Here is a 22,781-nt window from a genome sequence, read left to right on the forward strand (position 1 = left end):
AATTTCTCTAGCAAATTCCGTGGTTATCTTACCAAAAAATTTTCCACCCCTGAGGAGGGGTAGGAACCACCCCCAAGATAAAAGCACACATCGGCATAAGGTAGACTTTGAATTAGGAGATAAGTAGAGGCTATTCCCAAAATTTCATTTAAATCTATGCAGTAGGATAGAATTCGGAGGTAATATCCTATTCTTGCTCCCATTGACTGGCGTACCAGGAGTTGACTGTAATCGACAACCACATCACTCAAAAATTTAAAGACAAAAAAGTTCTTTCTTGGCATTTTTCTCGATGTTCAGAAAGCCTTCGATAAAATCTGGTAAGTCGGAGTATTAAAGAAACAACTGAACATTCGCATGTCCATCCCAATTGGCAAAATCCTGCACTGGTACATTTCAGATAGAAGGGTTAGGGACTCACGAACTCACTTCTAAAGCAGGAGTGCCCCAATGCTCCATTCTGACGCCCCTAATATACACAATATAGAATATCAACTTTTGCCCCAGAAACACCAATATTATTAGATTATATTTTTTGCAGACGACACTGCTAAAAACTTATGACCGAAATTTTGGCAAAAACGACTGAGTATGGGTGAAATCTTTTATCAAGAGTTCAAATCTGCATTTTCAGTTCAACTTCCAGTCACGTTGTGTGAAAGGCTAGGACTTACGAAGTCCAATTGCTTGTTTAAACAATAATTAATATATATTTAAATAAAACACTTTTGTATAAATATAAAAATACTTTATTTTAAAAAATAATTACAATTGTCTATCATTTAAAAATAAATTTAAGAACATACAGACATTCATTTTTACAGTGTTTTCTGTTTCTTACTTGGTACATTGATATATCTAAGCAGACTATTGGATATTAGATGCATACCAGCATATAAAAATACAATTTTCGATTTGCGATATAACACTCTTTTTGAATATTAGTACTGGTACTTTTGACACTGATGTCTGACACCCGTGTCCGCCAAATTGCAGAAAAGCATTGTTTTAAATGAACGACTACAGATGAGCCACTTTGAGTGTCTGGTTGATTTTAGTAACTCAACAATGCTTTGCTGCAATTGAACACTGCACCGGTGGCGGACACCGGTGTCAGACACCAGTGTCTTAGTCTGAAAGGGTACTAACTTTAAATATTCTAGTGATTTAGCAATATCTACGCCAACAATTTATTTCCATTGCTTTTATTTTGGATGCATCTTTTATGGTACTTAGTCCCAGTATTAGGATCGTATAATACTATGTAGTAGTGCCAGAAAACACCATGAGATTAAGATAATTGAAGGAAAATCTGGTATAAAGGTGTAAGGTTTGTAAAGTCTCTGTGTTCTTATTTTCTAAACTATTGCTCTATTTTCTTCTGTGCTGATTTATAACCATAAGTGTTGTATACTGCAAAAGAAATTATCATCAGTAAAGTTATTTTTGGTGAAACTGAAAATGTTCAGCTTAAAGTTATTATATTAAATATGTCCCTCCGTATTTTGAAATATAATTTTGGGAACCTACACATAATATTTACTTTAAATCAAGTTAAAGAAGTTAAAAGATTAAGAGGCAACCATTAAAAATTACAAAAAAGAGGGAACAGACCATAGCAGGGTCCAGGGTGAACTTCTTGCCAAATAGAATATTTAATATCTGGAATAATTTGAATCAAGACACCATATAGGCAACAACTAGTGTTAAACACACATACATACATACATATAGCGACTGTTTTACAGCATCCTAGGCCGTTTATCGCAATTCGAACGCCATTGTTTTCTGTTTTGCCATGAATCTATTTCTATATTTCTTCTGTTTATGGCTATATTGATCCCTTTTTCCCAAGACTTCTTTGGTCTTCCTTTTTTCCTTCTTCTTTTTGGGGCCCATTTTCAGGTTTTAATCGGTAATCTCTCATGATTCATTCTGCTCATGTGTCTGTACCAGTAAAGTTGTTTTCTCTCTATCGTATCCGTTTAGGTTGTCTCTACCTTCATCATTCTTTTATTCTATCTCTTCTTAAATAATCGTGTAATAATGTTAATCTACAGCATCTTCGCCAAAAATTATTTTTTCGCCAAAAAAAACTAGTGTTAAATATTTTTAAAAATAGACTTGAAAGTTCTTTTATAGAACTGCTTATTGTTCCACAATTTGATTTGGCATATTTAATTGTAACTTAATAATAATAATGTTTTTCTACTCTCATACTATAATATATTAATTATGCTTTCACCACCTGTATCATAATGAACTTCATTATGATACAGATTTTCATTACGATACAGATTTTTAACCAATAGAATCGCGATATGGCATTCGCGATGAAGGTGGCACACGCGCAGTGACCGAGACAATAATTTGTCTGGGTTACAAAATTAATAAATTTGAAGATATTTTTTGTTGTGAATGATCATAGAAAAAATCGTGTATACAACTTGCATTTAATTATCATTATGAAACTCGTACTCTATACGAAACTCGCCGCTAGACGGCTCGTTTCGTATCCCTCATACTCGCTTCATAATGACCACCATTAAATGCTCGTTGCATAATATAGTATTGAACTGCTCAATAAAATTATTATCTTTTTTGTGGTTTCTACATTATTGGAGAAAATTATGTTCGTCTTTTTTTTTCTCTTCCCCGCTATAAATTTTATTTAGGAATTATTATTGGTAATTTCTGATATTTTTCTACTCTTATTGAATACTGTTTCGCTATTTGTTTTAAATATAATTTTCTAAAAAGTTTAATTTGTTGCACTTTCAACGATTTTCTTGATAAAAATTAAACTGCACAATAATTATCCTGGATACCTCCCTGGTATTGACCTAATGCTTGAACTTGACATACCTAAATATAATCAAGACATGTCATCGACACATTATTTAAATTAAACAATGATACAGACATTACACTATTGTTATTTGGTGAGGTTTACAAAGTTCAGTGGCAACTGAGCGACACCTTTTTGATTATTTAGTTCGCCATGTTTGATTAGAACTCAATTATAAGAAAATGGATACATCGTCTAAACATTTATCGAATTTATGAGAGACTGTTTGGCTTTGGGAATATTTAGATCTATTAATCGGATCTAATATTTAGATATAATATTAACGAAATCTTGATAGTAGAGGGCCAGCAGATCGAAAGAGTAAAAAAGTACACTTACCTAGGAACACTTATAACAGAAAATAATGACTACACTGCAGAAATAAAAGTCAGATTCGAAAAAGCACGTTCTAATTTTATAAAAATGAAAAAGGTCCTATGTAGCAAAGATTTAACATTAGCTCTTAAAGTACGCCTAACAAAATGTTACGTCTACAGTGTTCTATAATATGGAGTGGAATCATGGACGTTAAATGTAGAGACAATAAGACGACTTAACGCCTTTGAAATGTGGACCTATAGAAGGGTATTATGAGGGTTTCCTGGGTAGATAGATTTACAAACAATGAAGTACTGAGAAGAATAGGTAAAGAGAAGGAAGTTGAACTTACAATTAAAGAAAAGAAGCTACAGTATCTCGGACATGTGATGCGGGGCGAGAAGTATGGCATCCTACAACTCATAATGCAGGGAAAGATAGATGGCAGAAGAAGCATCGGAAGAAGACGAATTTCATGGTTGAAGAACCTGAGAGAATGGTTTGGATGCAGCTCAAAACAACTATTTAGAGCTACTGCCTCAAAAATTAAAATAGCTATGATGATTGCCAACCTCCGTAGCGGAGATGGCACCTGAAGAAGAGGAATATTTAGATCTGAGACAATCGCAAAGAAAAAAAATAGACGCCACCGAAATGTTCTTCTTCTTCTTCTTCTTCTTCTTCTTCTTCTTCTTCTTCTTCTTCTTCTTCTTCTTCTTTATCTTTTCTTTTCTTTTCTTTTTCTTTTTCTTTTTCTTTTTCTTTTTCTTTTCCTTTTTCTTTTTCTTTTTCTTTTTCTTTTTCTTTTTCTTTTTCTTTTCCTTTTTCTTTTTCTTTTTCTTTTTCTTTTTCTTTTTCTTCTTCTTCTTCTTCTTCTTCTTCTTCTTCTTCTTCTTCTTCTCCTTCTTCTTCTTCTTCTTCTTCTTCTTCTTCTTCTTCTTCTTCTTCTTCTTCTTCTTCTTCTTCTTCTTCTTCTGGTAGCACCACAACCCGGGGTGGTTGACTGCATAACTCGCTTCCATCTCGAACGGTCGTCCATGATATTTGGGTCCGTGGGTAGCCCCATTGTTCTTAAACCTGACCATATTGTCTCTCCATCGCATCCGTGGGCGTCCTAAGGGCCTTCTTCTTGTGGGGGCTTCCTCCCAGATCAGCTTGGCAAGGCGGTTATTGGGGAGTCTACGGACATGGCCAGCAGACGCTGAGATTTAATTTCTTGGACTATGTCACTCGCCCTATACATCTGCTTGACCTCAGCATTTGTTCTCATTCGGTATTGGTTGCTATAAAGTCCAATGATTCGTCTGAGGATTTTTCTCTCAAAACATCTAAGTTTTCTTTAAATTGCTTTGGTCATAGTCCACGTCTCACACCCATACATGAACACCGATCTAAGTTTTATATATTCTGATCTTTGATGCTCGTGTTAGGATCTTATATTTAATAGTATTGTGCAGGGTATACATACATCTGTTTGCTGCCTGTATTTCCCTTTAATCTCTTCCGTGATATCGTTATCTGCATTGATTTTTGCTCCGAGGTATTTAAAACTCTCCACTCTTTCAAAGTTATATGGGTCTATCGTAACATTTTGCCCTATTCTATTTCGTCCCTTTTGTCTGTTGATGCACATGTATTTGGTTTTCTCTTCATTTACCCTTAAACCAGTTTTCTTTGCCTCTACCTCCAATTTATTGAAAGTCCCCTTCACATTGGTGACTGTGTTTCCCACAATGTCAATAGCATCCGCGTATGCTATATCCATTGGTCCATTTACTGTCAGTAATTCTGTTCTAATGTGTGCTTTGTTACTGCTTCCTCCAGGATTATATTAAAAGGAGAGGTGACAGCTCATCTCCTTGTTTCAGACCACTACTTATTTCGAACGATTCTGAGAGTTTGTTACCTATCCGTACTCTGGATCTACAGCAATTTACACATATCCTAACAAGCTGGATAAGTTTTTTTGGAACTGAAAGTTCTGCCATTGCATTTCACATCTGATCCCTTTTAATGCTATCGTACGCTTATCGGAAATCTATGAAGAGATTATGGATAGTTCTATTGAATTCCCATCCTTTTTCAAGTTCACCGAAATGTTCTGTTGGAGGTAAATGCTACGAATTCCTTGAACCGATCGTAGGACAAATAATTCAATTTTAAGACAGCTAAAAGTTAGCCAAGGACTCTCCAGTAAAGTCCATCTCCAACAATTAAAATACTTTGTATATGTTATGAGAGCAAACACAGAAAACATGGGAAGACTCATTTTACAAGGGAAGGTGGTAGGCCGAAGATCACGACGAAGATCCCCAACAATATGAATCGATCAAATTACAGGAATGTGCAAAAGACCTATGCATGAGTTAAAAGAAATGACCAGAGACAGCGATCGTTGGAGACGGACAATACACGACATCACGTTGGCCACTACACTCCCTCCGGGGTGTCAGGATTGAAGAGAAAGTTACTTGGCACCTGGACCCTGAAGAATGATAGATCAACCTGAGGAATCAATGATAGAGGGGTTTGAGATGTAGTTGCATAGAAGAATTCGAAGAAGAATGAATTCATATTAAAGAATAACTTCAGTAAAATCGAAAGGTTTCACTGAATAACTCGTTCAAAACAACAACACAAATTTTAATCTTTTTTTTTTTCGTGTAACTTTCCCTTATATGTGTTATTATTTTCTTAAAATGGGAATATATTTTTATACTTACATTGAAAGTCTTCTTCGTAATGAAACAGCATATCCGAGAATAAAGTACCGGGATAATCTGGAATTTCTGCAGTTCCACCATATTGTGGTGGTAGAGCCTCAGGTGAAATGTGTTCTAGCAGAAGTTGTCGGTTTTGACCATGAAAAAATAACTAAAAGAAAGAAAATAGTACATTAAATATATTTTGCAAATTTTTGATATTATTATACGTATATTTTTGGTTTATTATTATATTTTATAATATAGTACAGTGGTACATAATATAGTATAGTACAGTACTACATTTTATATAGTACAGTGGTTTTGCGAAGGACACCAGAGCCAAAGAAGGAGTCGCCTTATAAGTTCCAAGTTCCAAAATTCCTTTACCGCGCTGAGCAGATGGGATGTGAATTATAAATTGTAAAATTCCCTCATCTTCTTTAGTCTCAGCATCCGTTATAGCTTGCAAATTTTAGAAGCCTCGGAGGTGTAACCAGAGGAGGTTCCCATTGCTTTCAATCTGGTGGGATGTAGAGTAATATTTTTAATGTTATTTTATGTGCTATTAGATTTAAAACTTAGTGTTTTGCTAGCAGTTGCCGCTAGGGCATCCCTGCCATTTCTTTCGTTGCAATCCGTGACTGCACGCCGGGGTTTGTCCTGGTTGGGTCAAAGAGAGCAGCATATGTGCCTCCTGATGAGAGACTAAAGTTTTGAAACCGGTAGAGGTGCTTCCCAGGCAACCAAGTGACGTCATATAACGTTGAGGAAACGTCAGTTTTTGGTTGAATATAACACGTGTTTGAACACTACGTCATATAGACGTCTTTTGTAGGTGATTTTAAATACGTAAGATTAATGACGTTAAAATTACGTTTAAAAAACGTTTTAATTTCAGACAGCCTAAGTCTGACGTCACAAAATTGGGAGGAGCTTGCTTGTTTGTATTGACTCCAAACAATTTCGTTTAGGTATAGATAACGCTAAATGTTCATGATAAATTTCTCATTTATTGTTTACGTGGTTTGTGCCTTGTGTGATAAAAGGTTTGTTCCAACATGAACTTTTGGACGGTCCAGAAACCGTCACGAAACTACTTGTACCGTTTGTTGTGCGCATGTTCGTAATTGTATCGCCCAGTTATCGTCCCATGACGGTAATTTGGAAACCGATGTTGGAACGGTTACCTGACATAACTGATTTATCTATCAATATGTATATTGTTGTTGGTATATCCAATGATAAAAACCAAAGACGTATGCTGTAGATATGATAATATTCTGTGACACATGACAGAAGCTCGAAACAAATGAACAATCAATGAAAAACCCTATTGCCCGATTACTGAAATGATCATCACGAAACCGTCACCAAAAGATCACAATTCTTGTTGGAACAGTGGGAAGGACGATCCGATGACGATCATATTTTTGTTGGAACGGATTTTGTTTATTGCGCAGGAGCGTTACCGTTTCGTGACGGTTCTGGTCGTGTTGGAACAAACCTAATATAAGACTTTTCATTTAGATCTTTAGTTGAAGAAACGTGTAAATTAAGCGATTTTTATGTGTTTTGCTCAGTGAGTTAGTTTAATGCAGTAATTCTTCTTGACAACTATTTGAGGTTATGTTTATTTGTTTTTAATTAAGCGTTAAATGAAGATATTAAGACAGCGTTAAATTAAGATATTAGTATGCTGGATAACTTGTTAATAAATTATTTATTAGTTTCATATATATGTTTTTTCAGTTTTGACACAGTAAGTAGGTATATATAACTAGTGAAAATTCTAAAATGTGAGGGCTGGTACAATCATGCAGAATCAATTATGCTTCTAGCCTAGCGCACAAGCGATCTTAAACAAGTGGTAGTACTTATATCTTCGACACATGGTACGTAGGCCTATAGGTTTCATGTTATGTACCTATTTTTATACTATTTTGAAACATCTGAAAGAGGTCACTTTTTGAAAGTATTAAAGACGTGATTTTACCGACGTGAAAAAAACGTAGATACGATTACGTTTTAAAATCGTCACAATTATGACGTCAAATCGATGAGACAAATACACGTGATTTGCAACGTCAGTACTACGTCATAGAAACACGTTAATTGGTCATTTTTATGACGTGTTATCTACGTTATAAAAACGTCGTTTGGTTGCCTGGGTTGCTGTACTCTCTGGTTGAACTAGAATATAATGCGGCTGTAGTTTCGTGTTGCAACGAAATTGAAAATGGTTATTCATTTTTATTTACATGTTTACTCCGATGGAGTACGAAGGGAAACATTCTCGTTGGCAAACAAGAATTATTCACATTTTAAAACATGATATTATAGTACTTACCAGGTTTTTTATTCTCTCGCCTAAAAATGGTTTAAATATTTTGAAACCCATGTTGAATATAAAAGGTTGATTAATAATATGAATTCCTTTTAATCGCACTGCCACACATTCCTAAAAAAATATTTAATAATTATCCTATTTGTCCTATTATATCATCGAGCTATATTGCGATTTTGTCTGTGGCGATACCATCTGGGCGATATAGACTAAGAGCCGCTGTAGGTGAAAATTCTTAATCATTTTAGGCACGACGGGACCCTATAACTTAAATAGTAGAACCTAAAAGAAAACGTTTGAACACTGTGCCGTCACTTTTCAGTGGCACATGCGTCGACAGTGGCGCATCAAACTTTCCACTTATGGACGGGATACATAAATTAAAAAATACCCTCCCTCATTACCAGAATTTAATTTTTTTCATTTTTTTAAGTTTTATGTGATTAGGACATAAGATTCATCGTAATTTTAACCCACCACCCCCTTCTCCCTGCCCCCACCATCAAAAACTTTATTTTTCGATTTTTTTTTGGTGGGATGCAATCAATTTTAAAATTTCAAAAAATTTACACGCATAGTTAAGACTTTTATAAAACACGTCTATTTTTTATAAACCTGTAGGTTGAATGTACATAACCTCAAAAAAATTTTAAATTTTTTTTTTTAAAGTATATAACTTTTTTTGGAGATAGCTGCAGATCTAATTTTTTCTTAATCTTGTGTATTTTATCAAACACTATATTTCTAATTTTTTTCAGATTTTTCTGTAACGTTAGTCACCTTCAAAAATCCAAAAAACTGTTTTTTAAGGGGGTTTTGGGGGGTTTGAACGTGTTTTTCTGATTTTTAAATATTCTAAAGAACTCAGTTACTTCAAGTTACATATAACCTATAAAAACAAAATTGATTTGATATATTATGAAGTCTATAAAATAGGGAAAATCCCCCAAAACCCCCCAAAAACAGTTTTTCGGATATTTGAAGGTGGGGAGACTTACGGAAAAATCTACAAAAACAATTTAAAATATAGTGTTTGATAAAACACACAAGATTAAGAAAAAATTAGACCTGCAGCTATTCCTCAAAAAAAGTTATACGCTTTTTTGAAAAAAAAAATTTCTTTTAATTTTTTGAGGTTGTGTACACTCTACCTATGGGTCTATAAAAAATAGGCATATTTTATAAAAGCCTCAACTATGCGTGTGAATTTTTTGAAATTTTAAAATTGATTGCATCCCACCAAAAAAAATAAAAACGAAAAATGAAGTTTTTGATGGTGGGGGCAGGGGGAAGGGGGGTGGTGGGTTAAAATCACGATGAATCCTATGTGTTAATCACATAGAACTTAAAAAAATAAAAAAATTTAATTCTGTTAGTAAGTTCTGTTAACTTTTAATTTATTTATCCCGTCCATAAGTGGAAAGTTTGATGCGCCACTGTCGACGCATGTACTACTGAAAAGTGACGACACAGTGTTCAAACGTTTTCTTTTAGGTTCTACTATTTAAGTTATAGGGTCCCATCGTGCCTAAAATGATTAAGAAATTTCACCTATAGCGGCTCTTAGTCTAATACTGTTACATTAAAAAGATCTTGATAATGTATAATGAGTTGCTTAGCGATAAGGCTTGTTATTAAGTTTCGGTAACCGAAGAATAATAATTATTATAACTCAGGGTTTCGAATCAGGTGAATAAATTTTCGTTCGTTTGTCTTGTTTCCTATCTTGAAGAGAACAGCTCTAAACCACATACCAAAATAGACCACATTTTTTTATGATTTTATGTCATATGATGGCAGTAGATATATGTAGATGAAATTTCAAAAAGTCAGTTCAAAGAAGTTCAGTCAAGTCAAACACTGAATATTCATTCTGTAAAAGAGGGAAATGGTAATCAAATGACAAGGGAAGAAGCTTCAAATAACAACTTTAATGCTGGAAGAAACGGAAGATGGGAACAAGAGAAAAACTCAAGGAAAAATAGTCAGTGAGGGAAATGTGGTCGTGCTCATGAGTTCCGAAAGTGTCCGGCATTTGGTAAAAGGTGTAATAAGTGTTCGTAACAACCATTTCGAGAAAATGTGTAACAACAGAGATGTACGGGAGGTTCAGGAGTTTCAAGAAGTACTTCTCTGCCATGAAGCCTTGTGCCCATGTCCTGTGTCATCGCTCTGTCAACAATCACTTCAAGTGGTCTATGACACAGGACTTTACATTCATGAGCTATTCAGTCTCATGACATCTTTCCCTTCCAATAAAACAAAGAACTTACAGCAATGAACCCAGAACAAAATTATTACAAAATAATAATATGGTTCTTTTCATGAGCATTTTTCAGTACGTCACAGTTTTTCGATTTCTCTCTAACGCATTAAATTGTATGTGACAGAAAAAAACGCACGTCGCTGATTACATTTCGTCGGTGACATTTATAACATTGAATCTAGTTGTCAATAGATGGCGCTAATAATATAATATTAAATAATATTATATTATTCTATATAAAAAAAATTTAATCTGTACAATTTATAAGACTATACAAATCAAAGAAAATACCATTTTATAAATGCAATAAACAAAATTGATTTGTTTTTATACCAAATTGCAAATAAAATGTGACAACTGTCAGATTTAACTAAAATGTCATGTTAGAATAAATGTCATAAATGTGTATTTATCACGGACTAACCTTTTTTCTATCATTTGTGACGCACTGAAAAATGCTCATGAAAAGAACCATACTATCTTTGACTAATAATAATACTAACTGATTACAAATCTAGTACATCTCGAAATCCTTCCCTAACAACACAAAACATTCCAGGAATGTACTATCAAAGTTCTATTAATGTTTGAATGTACTGGACATTCAAGGAACATTCGGTGAATATCTGATTAAGTTATTCGTGGAATGTTACCACAAGACATTCTATGAACATACTACCAATGTCCTATATTTCAAGAGAGGCCATTTACTATTCAATTTGCATTCATTTTCAAATTTGCTGCGCGTGTATATGTATTTAGGCAATCCAAACCACGTGACTTCTGGTTCTGGTTAGCATGGCATACAGGTTACAGAGGTTATGTTTGTAATATCATTTCATTTCATCATTTCACTGTTTATCGTCATATTTTGGATTCATTTGGATTTCGTTTGCTGTATTTTGTGAACTTTATAACTTTACCACACTGCAAAGTGATTATTTAAGGAAATTATTATTGGAATGGAGACACCAGATGTTTGGAGAAAGGTAGGGCAAACAATTTTTATCAATGTTCATTTTTCTCTGATATTTATCAATATTGATGAATTTTGCAAGCAATAACATTATTTCTTTTATTGCTTTAGATATTTATTGAAGCTGCAAATAATTGGGGATTTAGATCCATATACAATTCAGTCAGAATTGGATTTTACCATAAAGTGATATAGATATAGATATAGATATTATAGATGAAAGCATACAAAAGCCTTCAGGCACATAAATATTTTACAGCTGGATTTGTTTTTAAAGTTGGAGTAAAGTTGGAAGTCACAAGCAACAACTTGGTAAGTACCTACAAGAATATTGAGGAAATCCAGCTCCTGGATACTACTGGGCAAACTAGAAGATTGAAGAGGACAAAGCCTTTTGAACTACATAGTTTGAGTGATAGTGAAAAGCAGAGCATAATGCTTGTGTGCATGTGTATGTTAGAATAGTGCGGTTAGAAAAGCAGAGCATAGTGCTTGTGTGCCTGTTAGATTAGATAAGAGACGCTATGGGTAAACTCTTCATTTTAAGGAACAGTAGTAATTTAGGTTAAATTAAAATTGCTCATTGGTCAGAGTTATGACCAGATTGTAATTCTAATGAACAATTCAATACAATGAATCGTCATCGTAGTGATGATTATGGAAAAAATATATGATAAGATTTTGTGCAATAAAAATGTTTATATTTATCAAGGATGTATTATTTGGTATGGCTACATATACAGTCGGAAAAATGAAAGAATACCCATGAATGAACATATAAAACACGCTGTATTTTCCTGTCACCGTGTCACAAAGAAAATTGTCCAGTGCAAGTAACAATAATTATTACATGTACTTGTGCTGACCAGTTTTTTGTGTGACACGGTGACAGGAAAATACAGCGTGTTTTATATGTTCGTTCATGGGTATTCTTTCATTTTTCCTACTGTACTTCTGGTATATCGTCGGTGATGTGACAATACCTCCTATATGTTTTTTCATGAATTTTGTAGGAGACGAAAAACTTGTTTGGGTCACCTCGTGTTTTCATATATTTTTTGATTTGGTTTGTAGTAAATTCAACTATCTATTTACTACAAAACAAGTCAAAACTTACGTATGAAAATAGGAGGTGACCGTAAAAAATGTTTTTCGTCTCCTGCAAAACTCATGAAAAAACATATAGGAGGTATTGTCACATCACTGACGATATATTTCAGAGAATGTCTAAAAAATATACTTTGAATGTCCTAAGAACATTCATGGAATGTTTCAACAAGACATTCAGTCTAAACAATATACATTCATGGAATGTTCCAACAAGACATTAAGGAATGTTTAAAATGCTGACACAGCACTTTCCTGGGACTTTCCAGGGACGTTCGTGTGCTTTTGGGGACATTCCAGGAATGTTTTTAATGTCCTGTGTGTACCTTCTAGGAACATTCCTGGAATATTTTGTGTTATTAGGGTTCATTCAGTCTAAACAATATACATTCATGGAATGTTCCAACAAGACATTAAGGAATGTTTAAAATGCTGACACAGCACTTTCCTGGGACTTTCCAGGGACGTTCGTGTGCTTTTGGGGACATTCCAGGAATGTTTTTAATGTCCTGTGTGTACCTTCTAGGAACATTCCTGGAATATTTTGTGTTATTAGGGTTCATTTCAACTACAAAAAATGTCAACTCTAATTCAACCAATCCCCAGTAGAAAGAGTGACGAATTATAACTACCTCCGCACCATAAATGTGAAGAATGGACCAACAACCAGAACATAAGAGCGCGCATAGGAAAAGCTAGATCCACCTATAACCGGATGGAGGCTTTCTTTAAAGCCACAACCTTCCTCTTGGTAAAAAAGTAAGAATGATGCGACGCTACGTATTCTCTGTCTTTTTTATTGTGTTGAATCGTGGACCTTGGACGAAGATATGTACAGAAAATTTTGAGAAGCGTTTGAGATGTGGCTATATCGGAAAATACTTAAGATCTCGCGAACTGACCGAGTTACAAATGACGAGCTCCTCAAAAGAATGAAGCAGAACCGAGAGGTATCGACCAACATCAACTCTTGAAAGTTGAAATACGTCTAACACATCATATGGGATATGAACCAGGATATTATGGCCTTCTACAAGTCATCATGTAAAGAAAAATATTTAGAAAGCGAGGTCCAGGAAGAAGAAGAACATCCTGGTTAAAGAACCTCAGAACCTGGTGTCCAATACCAAATATTCAGAATTAATCTCAGATATTGAACAATATAATAATATCGCCCAGTAGATAGCACGAATTTATTTGTTATTATATTCACACATGTGGATAATTAGTTTAGATACAAATTGGTCAATTATCAACAATATAATTTGGAAATGATACAAAGTGCTGACGAAAGTAAAACTATTTAAGAAAAAGTAAGATTGTTTTGCCTTCGCATTGCAACTGAATAAAAATGGTATACATTTTTATTTTTTAGTCGTATTACTCCGTAGAGTAACTAGGTGCATTTTCCGTTGGAACTTTACCAGCTGCAGACGGGGGATGTGAATTGCATAGTGTAGAAATCCTTCCCTCTCGTCTTCACTGCAGCATCCATTTGACTTGCAAATTGTAGAAGTCTTGGAGGTGTCACCAGGAAAGTGTACCAATAAGTTTTCAATTTAAAAATCTTTTAGTAATATTTTTAATATTTTCAATATTAATAATTTACTATTAGGATTGAAAACTACTTCGTCTTTCAATGCCAGATGGCGCTAGCCACCTACTATCATCACTTTAGTTGCAATGGGTGGGAAAACCTCTTGATGCGAATCAGTTAAAATATGGAGAACAGTGCCTACGTTCTTTCCGATGAAGGCTGCAATAAGAGCCGAAAATCGCGATTCAAGGGACTGGACTGCACTCCGTATTCTAATTGAAAAGTAATATTGTTTTGCCTTCGCATTGCAACTGAATAAAAATTGTATACATTTTTATTTTATAGTCGTATTACTCCGTAGAGTAACTAGGTGCATTTTCCGTTGGAACTTTACCAGCTGCAGACGGGGGATGTGAATTGCATAGTGTAGAAATCCTTCCCTCTCCTCTTCACTGCAGCATCCATTTGACTTGCAAATTGTAGAAGTCTTGGAGGTGTCACCAGGAAAGTGTACCAATAAGTTTTCAATTTAAAAATATTTTAGTAATATTTTCAATATTAATAATTTACTATTAGGATTGAAAACTACTTCGTCTTTCAATGCCAGATGGCGCTAGCCACCTACTATCATCACTTCAGTTGCAATGGGTGGGAAAACCTCTCGATACGAATCAGTTAAAATATGGAGAACAGTGCCTACGTTCCTTCCGATGAAGGCTCCGATAAGAGCCGAAAATCGCGATTCAAGGGACTGGACTGCACTCCGTATTCTAATTGAAAAGTAAAATTGTTTTGCCTTCGCATTGCAACTGAATAAAAATGGTATACATTTTTATTTTAGAGTCGTATTACTCCGTAGAGTAACTAGGTGCATTTTCCGTTGGAACTTTACCAGCTGCAGACGGGGGATGTGAATTGCATAGTGTAGAAATCCTTCCCTCTCCTCTTCACTGCAGCATCCATTTGACTTGCAAATTGTAGAAGTCTTGGAGGTGTCACCAGGAAAGTGTACCAATAAGTTTTCAATTTAAAAATATTTTAGTAATATTTTCAATATTAATAATTTACTATTAGGATTGAAAACTACTTCGTCTTTCAATGCCAGATGGCGCTAGCCACCTACTATCATCACTTCAGTGCAATGGGTGGGAAAACCTCTCAATGCGAATCAGTTAAAATAGGGAGAACAGTGCCTACGTTCTTTCCGATGAAGGCTCCAATAAGAGCCGAAAATCGCGATTCAATGGACTGGACTGCACTCCGTATTCTAATTGAAAAGTAAGATTGTTTTACCTTCGCATTGCAACTGAATAAAAATGGTATACATTTTTATTTTAAAACTATTTACCTTAATTAGATATACAAATCACGCGGGCATCGTGTCAACGATGATCCAAATTAAGCTTCTATAAAACTACAATATCTCAGCTAGAAAAAGAGTCTTCAACTGAAACGCGAATAAGTCGTAAGTCAATACTCAAAGTTCTCCCGGGGTGTAGGTCTCATTAATAAATTCTCGCATTACTATTTGGTGTTTCCATTCTCTCTGAAGAACACTGAGCCCCACGAAATTATACACCTGGTTTAGCTCGAGTTCCCCAATATCACATGTCTACAACCAACATCCGGAACGGCAAAGAAGAAGAGGAAAGAACTTGTGGATAATTTATTGACAGATTTTAGTAATAAAACAATTCTGTATCATAAATTGTATTTTGTTTTTGTGATTTTTAATTATAATTATTGATAAGTTTAGATTAGAAGAAAACACTTACCTGAATCCATTCTAAAATAAGTTTTGCTATGGAGGGAGAAAACTGACAAATGTGCATTAAGGACAAACCTCCGGTATCTAAAATCACATGGACGCCCCCTAACTGTGTCTTTGGCTCCAACATGGCGATTTCCATGCTTACCATTACGGCCTTAAACAGTTGTTCCATGCTCACCTTCTTGGTATCCCAGTGATCTAAAATATATTTAAACCAAATAAAATAAATAAATAATTCTCGATATACACTCGATACACGATATATATAAACACTCCTTAAAATAGAGCACTATGCTGAATTTTTAAAAAGCTTATGTAGTCCAGGAACCGAAGCTTTTCACCTCGCAATTTTTACAGAATGGATCGATTTGCTTGAAAATTTGAGAATAAGTAGTGGATAGTTCAAGGATCAAAATCTATATGATGCCGAAAGGCGCTTTTACCATTGGAGTGGTTGCCACCCCATCTCGTAGGTGGAAATTTTTTATTATATGTTGACCGCAAAAGTTGAAAAAAACATTATTTCTAAGCAAAAAATGTTCTATACATTTTTTTGATAAAAATAGTTTTTGATTTATTCGCTATCGAAAGTGTTAGTTTTATATCGAAAAAAAATCAATTTTCTTCGATATACTCATTTATGATTTACTCAATTTTTGCCGTAGAAAAAATTTTTTCAAACTAAGTTCTTGGGAATTAAATAACCTACAATTTCATATTTAAACATTTTTTCGTATCTCTGATGCTAATCTTTATATTCTGAAGAAAATGGCATTTTTTACCAAACTACAAAAATTCGTTATTCTCTTTTATATTAACTCCAGTCTTTTAAAAACTAATCATTCTAAGCCAGTCAATCTTCTAGAATCTATTAATAATACATAAAATAAAGAAGAATGAATAAGACCAATGACTAAAAACACTACTATAGTCGGTTCGCTAAACTCAGACACCACTGGCTTGGGATTTTAGTAGGTAATTTTTTTGTTTTTCGCCAATCTTGCCAAAATTACTATTTAGTAATTGCTAAGTTTTCAATCTAATAGCACATAAAACAATACCAAAAATATTACTCTACATCCCACCAGATTGAAAACAATAGCAACCTTCTCTGGTAACACCTCCGAGGCTTCTAAAATTTGCAAGCCATAACGGATGCTGAGACTAAAGAAGATGAGGGAATTTTACAATTTATAATTCACGTCCCATCTGCTCAGCGCGGTAAAGTTCCAACGAGAATGGTTCCCTTCGTACTCCAATCAGACTAAACATGTAAATCAAAAATGAATAACCATTTTCAATTTCGTTGCAACACGAAACTACAGCCGCATCATATTATAGTTCAATCAGAGAGTGCAGCAAGCACTCCTACCGGTTTCGAAACTTATTAATCTCTCATCAAGAGGCACATATGCTGCTCTCTTTGACCCAACCAGGACAAACCCCGGCGTGCAGTCACGGATCAACGAACGAAATGGCAGGGATGCCCAAGCAGTCCTGTAGTCCATACAGTTCGGCTATTCCTATTCCGTTCCGCGGAACCTTAAGTTCATTTTACAGCTACTGCTAGCGTAAAGTTGTCGTCCGTGGAGCCTTAGCCTAGACATCTCTGCCATTTCGTTCATTGCAATCCGTGACTGCACACCGGGGTTTGTTCTGGTTGGGTCAGAGAGAGCAGCATATGTGCCTCCTGATGAGAGACTAATAAGTTTCCAAACCGGTAGAGGTGCTTGCTGTACTCTCTGTACTGATTGAACTAGAATATGATGCGGCTGTAGTTTCGTGTTACAACGAAATTGAAAATGGTTATTTATTTTTTATTTAGTAATTATTAACTATTTAGTAATTATTTTTTGTCAATTTTGCCAAATTGGCAAAATTACTTACTAAAATCACTAGCCAGTTGTGTCTGAGTTGACATTGTCTGATGTATGACAACATCTAAATACCCACTACGATGTAAAATCGAAATTGATGGGAAAATAATAAAGCAGGAAGCAAGGTTTAGATATCTGGGAATTGATATAACCAGTTACGGAGATGTTGAAGAGGAAGTACGACAACAAAGCTTAAAAGCAAGTAAAGCGGCGGGATCTCTTAATGACACAATCTGGAAGAACAAACACTTAAGACAAGACACAAAAGCAAGAATCTATAAAGCAGCAATTAGACCTATATTAACATACACGGCGGAGACAAGGCCTGACACATCTAAAACGAGACGACTACTAGAAACAACAGAGATGAAAATACTCCGACGAATATCAGGGAAAAGTCTGTTGGATAGGGAGAGGAGCGAAAACATAAGAAGATCATGCAATATAGAAGACATAAATGGATGGGTGACAAAACGGAAACAGGAGTGGAACGAACACATTAGTAGAATGGCAGAGGATAGGATAGTACGAATAGCACGGGATAAGTCACCAAATGGACGAAGAAGTATTGGCAGACCAAGAAAAAGGTGGTGCGATAACCTAAACAATTTAGGAGGATAATATTGAAGAAGAAACAGGCTTTAAAGCCTACATACAAGAAGGAAGAAGAAGAAGAAGAACTAGCCAGTTGTGTCTGAGTTTAGCGAACCGACTATAATCTACATTATTATGCTTCCAATTGGATTTCTCCTTTTTTTTTTTCAAAAAAATATATTGATTTTTTAACCGTAACTTTTTTATTTTTTATCTTGGAAAGTTTGGTAAAAAATAATTTTATAGGTTTTTACAAGATCTATAAGCCTATTAATTTTAAATCTTTCTAAAATCCTCAGTCGCAAAAAGAGGTAACTTTGAAAGGGTTGGTAAAGGTGGTTTTTGCATGTTATTACAAGTTTTAAATGTCGTAGAAAAAAATTTTGCAAATCAGGATGTTGGGTATTAAATAAGCTACAATTTTATATTTAAACATTTTTTTCGTATCTCTGATGCTAATCTTTCTATTCTGAAGAAAAGGCCATTTTTTCCAAACTACAAAAATTCGTTATTTGCTTTTATCTCCATTTTTTTAAAAACTAATCATTCTAAGCCGGTCAAACTTCTAGAACCTATTATTAATGCATAAATAAAGAAGACCAAAGAAGGTCAATGACTAATTTTAATTAGGATGGTGATTAGGGGGTTGCTTCCGATCACTTTTTCGCGGAAAAAAATAGAGACTGGCATTATTTTCATTATAAGTCACTTAATTTTTGAGCTAGAGACTTTTTTTGTTATTTCTAGAGATAGATATTGTTAAATACTTTAAATTAGTTTGAACAAGTTATCCTCGAAAAATGCATAGATTTCCCGTCTTTTGACTTTGGACTTCTGAAACTACAGTATTTAGCATTTGACGAAGAAGAGCTAACATATAATAAAGTATAGCTCGATCACTATTGGTTTTAAAGAAAATTAAAAAAAAAGGTTGTGTTTATTTTTTCAAAAGGTACATTTTTGTTAAGTTAAGTTGTTTTGATAAAACGAAAACTTTTGGAGTTATTAGCAGAAAACTTATTAAAACATTGATCTTTTCGATATAAAACTAACACTTTCGATAGCGAATCAATCGAAAACTATTAATTTTATCAAAAAAATGTATAGGGCGTTTTTTGCTTAGAATGAACGTTTTTATCACCTTTTGCGGTCAGAATATAATAAAAATTTCCGGACAGCTTGTATATTAGTGCACCCTAATATTTATATGTAGATTTTGGCATTGAATCCGAGCATCGAGCATCACATGTAACACCATTGCCATATCCTCTATGTTTTCATACTATTACATTACATAAAGTTGCATTAAGTTTTTTATGTTTGTATTTTCACCAGTTTTGAAAAAAATAGGGTGCACTAAGATACAAGTTATCCTGAGTTTTATTTGATTATTAAAAACGTGACACTATAGTGATATAATTCATTTTAATAGTAGGAATTCTATGTTCTTGTGTTTTTTAAGTTACAAATTGAATCCAAATTAAAAAGCTCAATGCTATTCATGAGAACGTACCCTTTGAACTAAAGTAATTAAATTAGAACTTACCTAAACTTACGGTCATAATTCTACAACCGGTCGATGTCCTTGTTGGTAAAAACCTGAATACTTCTGTGTCAAATACTTGTCTTATTGATGCCGGTGTGATATCAAAACCGTATTTTGGGTATTTTACTTTAAAATAGTAAAACCTTTTCATTATTTTAAAGGCATTTTCTGGTATATATCTACACGGCCTTAGGAATTTTATCAAAAAAGTGTCGTCGTTTAAAGGTACATCAAAGTCTGGTTCCGCTAAAAAACAATAGTCAATTAGTAATACAAGTCAAAAAAATTGTTTCAGAATGAAATAAACTGTTTTGATTGACTGACGCAATCCACCGAAATAGAGCAAATCGAAGCCTTCTAAAGGTGGATCTACAGGAGGATATTGAAGAACCTCTACAGTGCATGAGAAAAGAAGAAGAAGTGTGTAACAAACCAGCCCTTTGTGCGACGTCTATGTAAGGAATGCGTCTGTCCACCAGCGACACATGCCTTTCCGGGAACCGATACTTAAGCTGTCCTCATAGTTCCCTAATATGTGTGGTGGTCTTCACTGACCGTTGTTTATGTTTTAATGTTTTGCAGATGTAAGACGGACACACAGACACTATTCTTAGTTTCTGTTCTTAGTCAGCTAGCACGCAGATTTTGTATGGTACAGACGAAATACAACGTTCGATCCTTTTATCGTGATTTTCATTATAAACAACCCTAAAACCTGAGATTAATTATTATTAGTAACATTACATATAATATGTATTCGGCTTCCCAATATATTTATGTAATTAGCACAAATCGTGGCGCTGTACCTTTTATACCCATCCCCCTACATGGAAACTTTTATAAGTGCTTGTTTTACTCTTTCGTATCCCTAATGAAAACCGTATCCAAATGTTGAAAGTTTCTCTGTCCAGTAACGGGAGCCGTAACCACGACATAGGCTGAACTTCAGTAAGTGTTACTTGTGCTGAAATTCACCCCACACCTATCCCACATGATTTTATTTGTCTTGAAAATGGCAACACCAGTTTATATTCAGTTTTGTGACTTTCATGTAACGGGTATTAGTTCGTCAGGTAGCTTTAGTGGGCTTGTCTTTAGGAAGCCTTTCCTTGATCTGAGTCTAGGTCAAAGAGTGTTCGTGTAGTGGTGCATCACATAGTGGGCATTCATATTCTCTTGCAGAGTAGCACAGGGCTTGTTCTTTATTTTGAGAACTGTAAAGTTTGCGTCCCATCGAATCCCTGTGAGTTTTCTAAGGAGGTTGTTCCTGTACGCTACTATTTGTTTTTTTTTTGCAATAATATTTATAAGAAGTGTTCTGTCCAGTATCAGTGATATTTTAGACTAAATGTCTGTTCCTAGGCCATTTCAAAGAATATTATTTGGTTTAAGGTTTATTTTATTTGCGTCAATATTGCGATGGTTAAGACATATAGAAATAATCAAACAAGAAAAACTATCAAAAATATTAGTAAATGCAGAGATGATGACATGAGTGACCAAAAAGAATAGGTGGACCAAGAAAGAATTGATTCCATGAAGCAGAAAAGGACTTTAAAGAGAAAGGTGTTAGAAATTAGAGGGAAAATATAAGGACCGTAAAGAACAGAACAATTGTCAAGCTATGGTCCTAAATGGACTGCGAAAGCACTATATGTAATAGGCCTGGATCGCACGTACCTAAAAACAGTTTATTAATAGCAATCTGAAAATTTGTTAATAGCTTAACGGTGTCTAGTCGGACAAACTTTGATGTACGGGAACACTGGAACAGGGAAAGTTTTAATTGTGGAACAGGTTACAGGTCTCGAACGTAAGACTACGAAAACGTCTTACTTATCTTGTCGGACAGAACTTCCAATTGATTTGTTACCCTTTCATTAAACTCTCATGCAAAAATCAGACTACTAAATTTCTATCACCAACATAAAATTACATAATTCTTGTCATTTCACATGTTCTACGTGTCGGACTTATTAAAATGCCCAACATATTTGTCGGACAAACATTTTTTCATATATTATATAAAGTTTGCTATTGAATAAACTTAAAAACAACCTGCTAATTTTCACAATAATAAACTTGTCAGGATGACAAGTTCCACAATTAAAATTACATTCCACAATTAAAACGTTCCCTGTTCCAGTGTTCCCACACATTAAAGTTTGTCCGACTAGACACCGTTAAGCTATTAACAAATTTTCAGCTTGCCATTAATAAACTTTTTTTGGTACGCGGGATCCAGACCTATAATATATTCTATTAATCAAATCGAAGTTTTTTAGCCATAGTTTTTGTCAAAAGTTCGATTAATTATTATTGTACGTATACTAGTATTGAGTACTATTGTATTAAGTTGACAAGTTGTTACTTGATCTATAGTAACAACAAAGGTACCTCATAATGATGAGGTACGCTCATCGAAAACTATAAATAATTTAATGTCAGTTTAGAAACTAATGTTTCTATTTAATGACATGATTCGCAGTATATTCAAGTGGAAACATTTACTGTTACGTTCATAAGAAGTGTGACCGCAAACTTCATAAAACTTGAAGATTTATTGCAAACTATTATGTTGTATGAAACCCACAAATACATTGTATTTAAGATACGAGAGTTACATGAAAAATTCAGGGGCTTTTGTAGTGAAGAAATTAGACTTTTATTTGGAAAAAAATGTCAAGGCTATGGCCTTGACAATTATCCAGTAACCAGGACTAATATAATTGGCCAATATAATTAAAAGTGCTAAAAATGTTGCTGACGCTATGACACTAGGGGCCGGTTGTTCGAACGCTAATCAAAAATGGAATCAACTGATCAGTATCAAATATTTAATTATTATCAACTTTAATTGGGTTGCTGGATTGTCACTAATTGATTAGTTAT

General features: G+C 34.4%; 1 protein-coding gene across 2 annotated transcripts in view; it reads right to left on the reverse strand.

The window, feature by feature from the left end:
- Positions 1 to 726: 726 nt before the first annotated feature.
- The window catches only part of LOC114349390 (alpha-tocopherol transfer protein-like), a 49,942-nt gene continuing 27,887 nt past the window's right edge, over positions 727 to 22,781 (reverse strand). For both annotated transcript variants that reach the window (XM_050646281.1, XM_050646280.1), the window contains exons 3-7: positions 19,890 to 20,135; positions 15,877 to 16,070; positions 8,219 to 8,329; positions 5,890 to 6,040; positions 727 to 1,413 (exon numbers count right to left, since the gene is read on the reverse strand). In XM_050646281.1, the coding sequence (XP_050502238.1) occupies positions 1,364 to 1,413; positions 5,890 to 6,040; positions 8,219 to 8,329; positions 15,877 to 16,070; positions 19,890 to 20,135 (752 nt within the window). In that variant the 3' untranslated portion in view covers positions 727 to 1,363. The remainder of the gene's footprint in view (positions 1,414 to 5,889; positions 6,041 to 8,218; positions 8,330 to 15,876; positions 16,071 to 19,889; positions 20,136 to 22,781) is intronic.

This window comes from Diabrotica virgifera, chromosome 3, assembly GCF_917563875.1.
Source record: "Diabrotica virgifera virgifera chromosome 3, PGI_DIABVI_V3a".
Classification (NCBI taxonomy): domain Eukaryota; kingdom Metazoa; phylum Arthropoda; class Insecta; order Coleoptera; family Chrysomelidae; genus Diabrotica; species Diabrotica virgifera.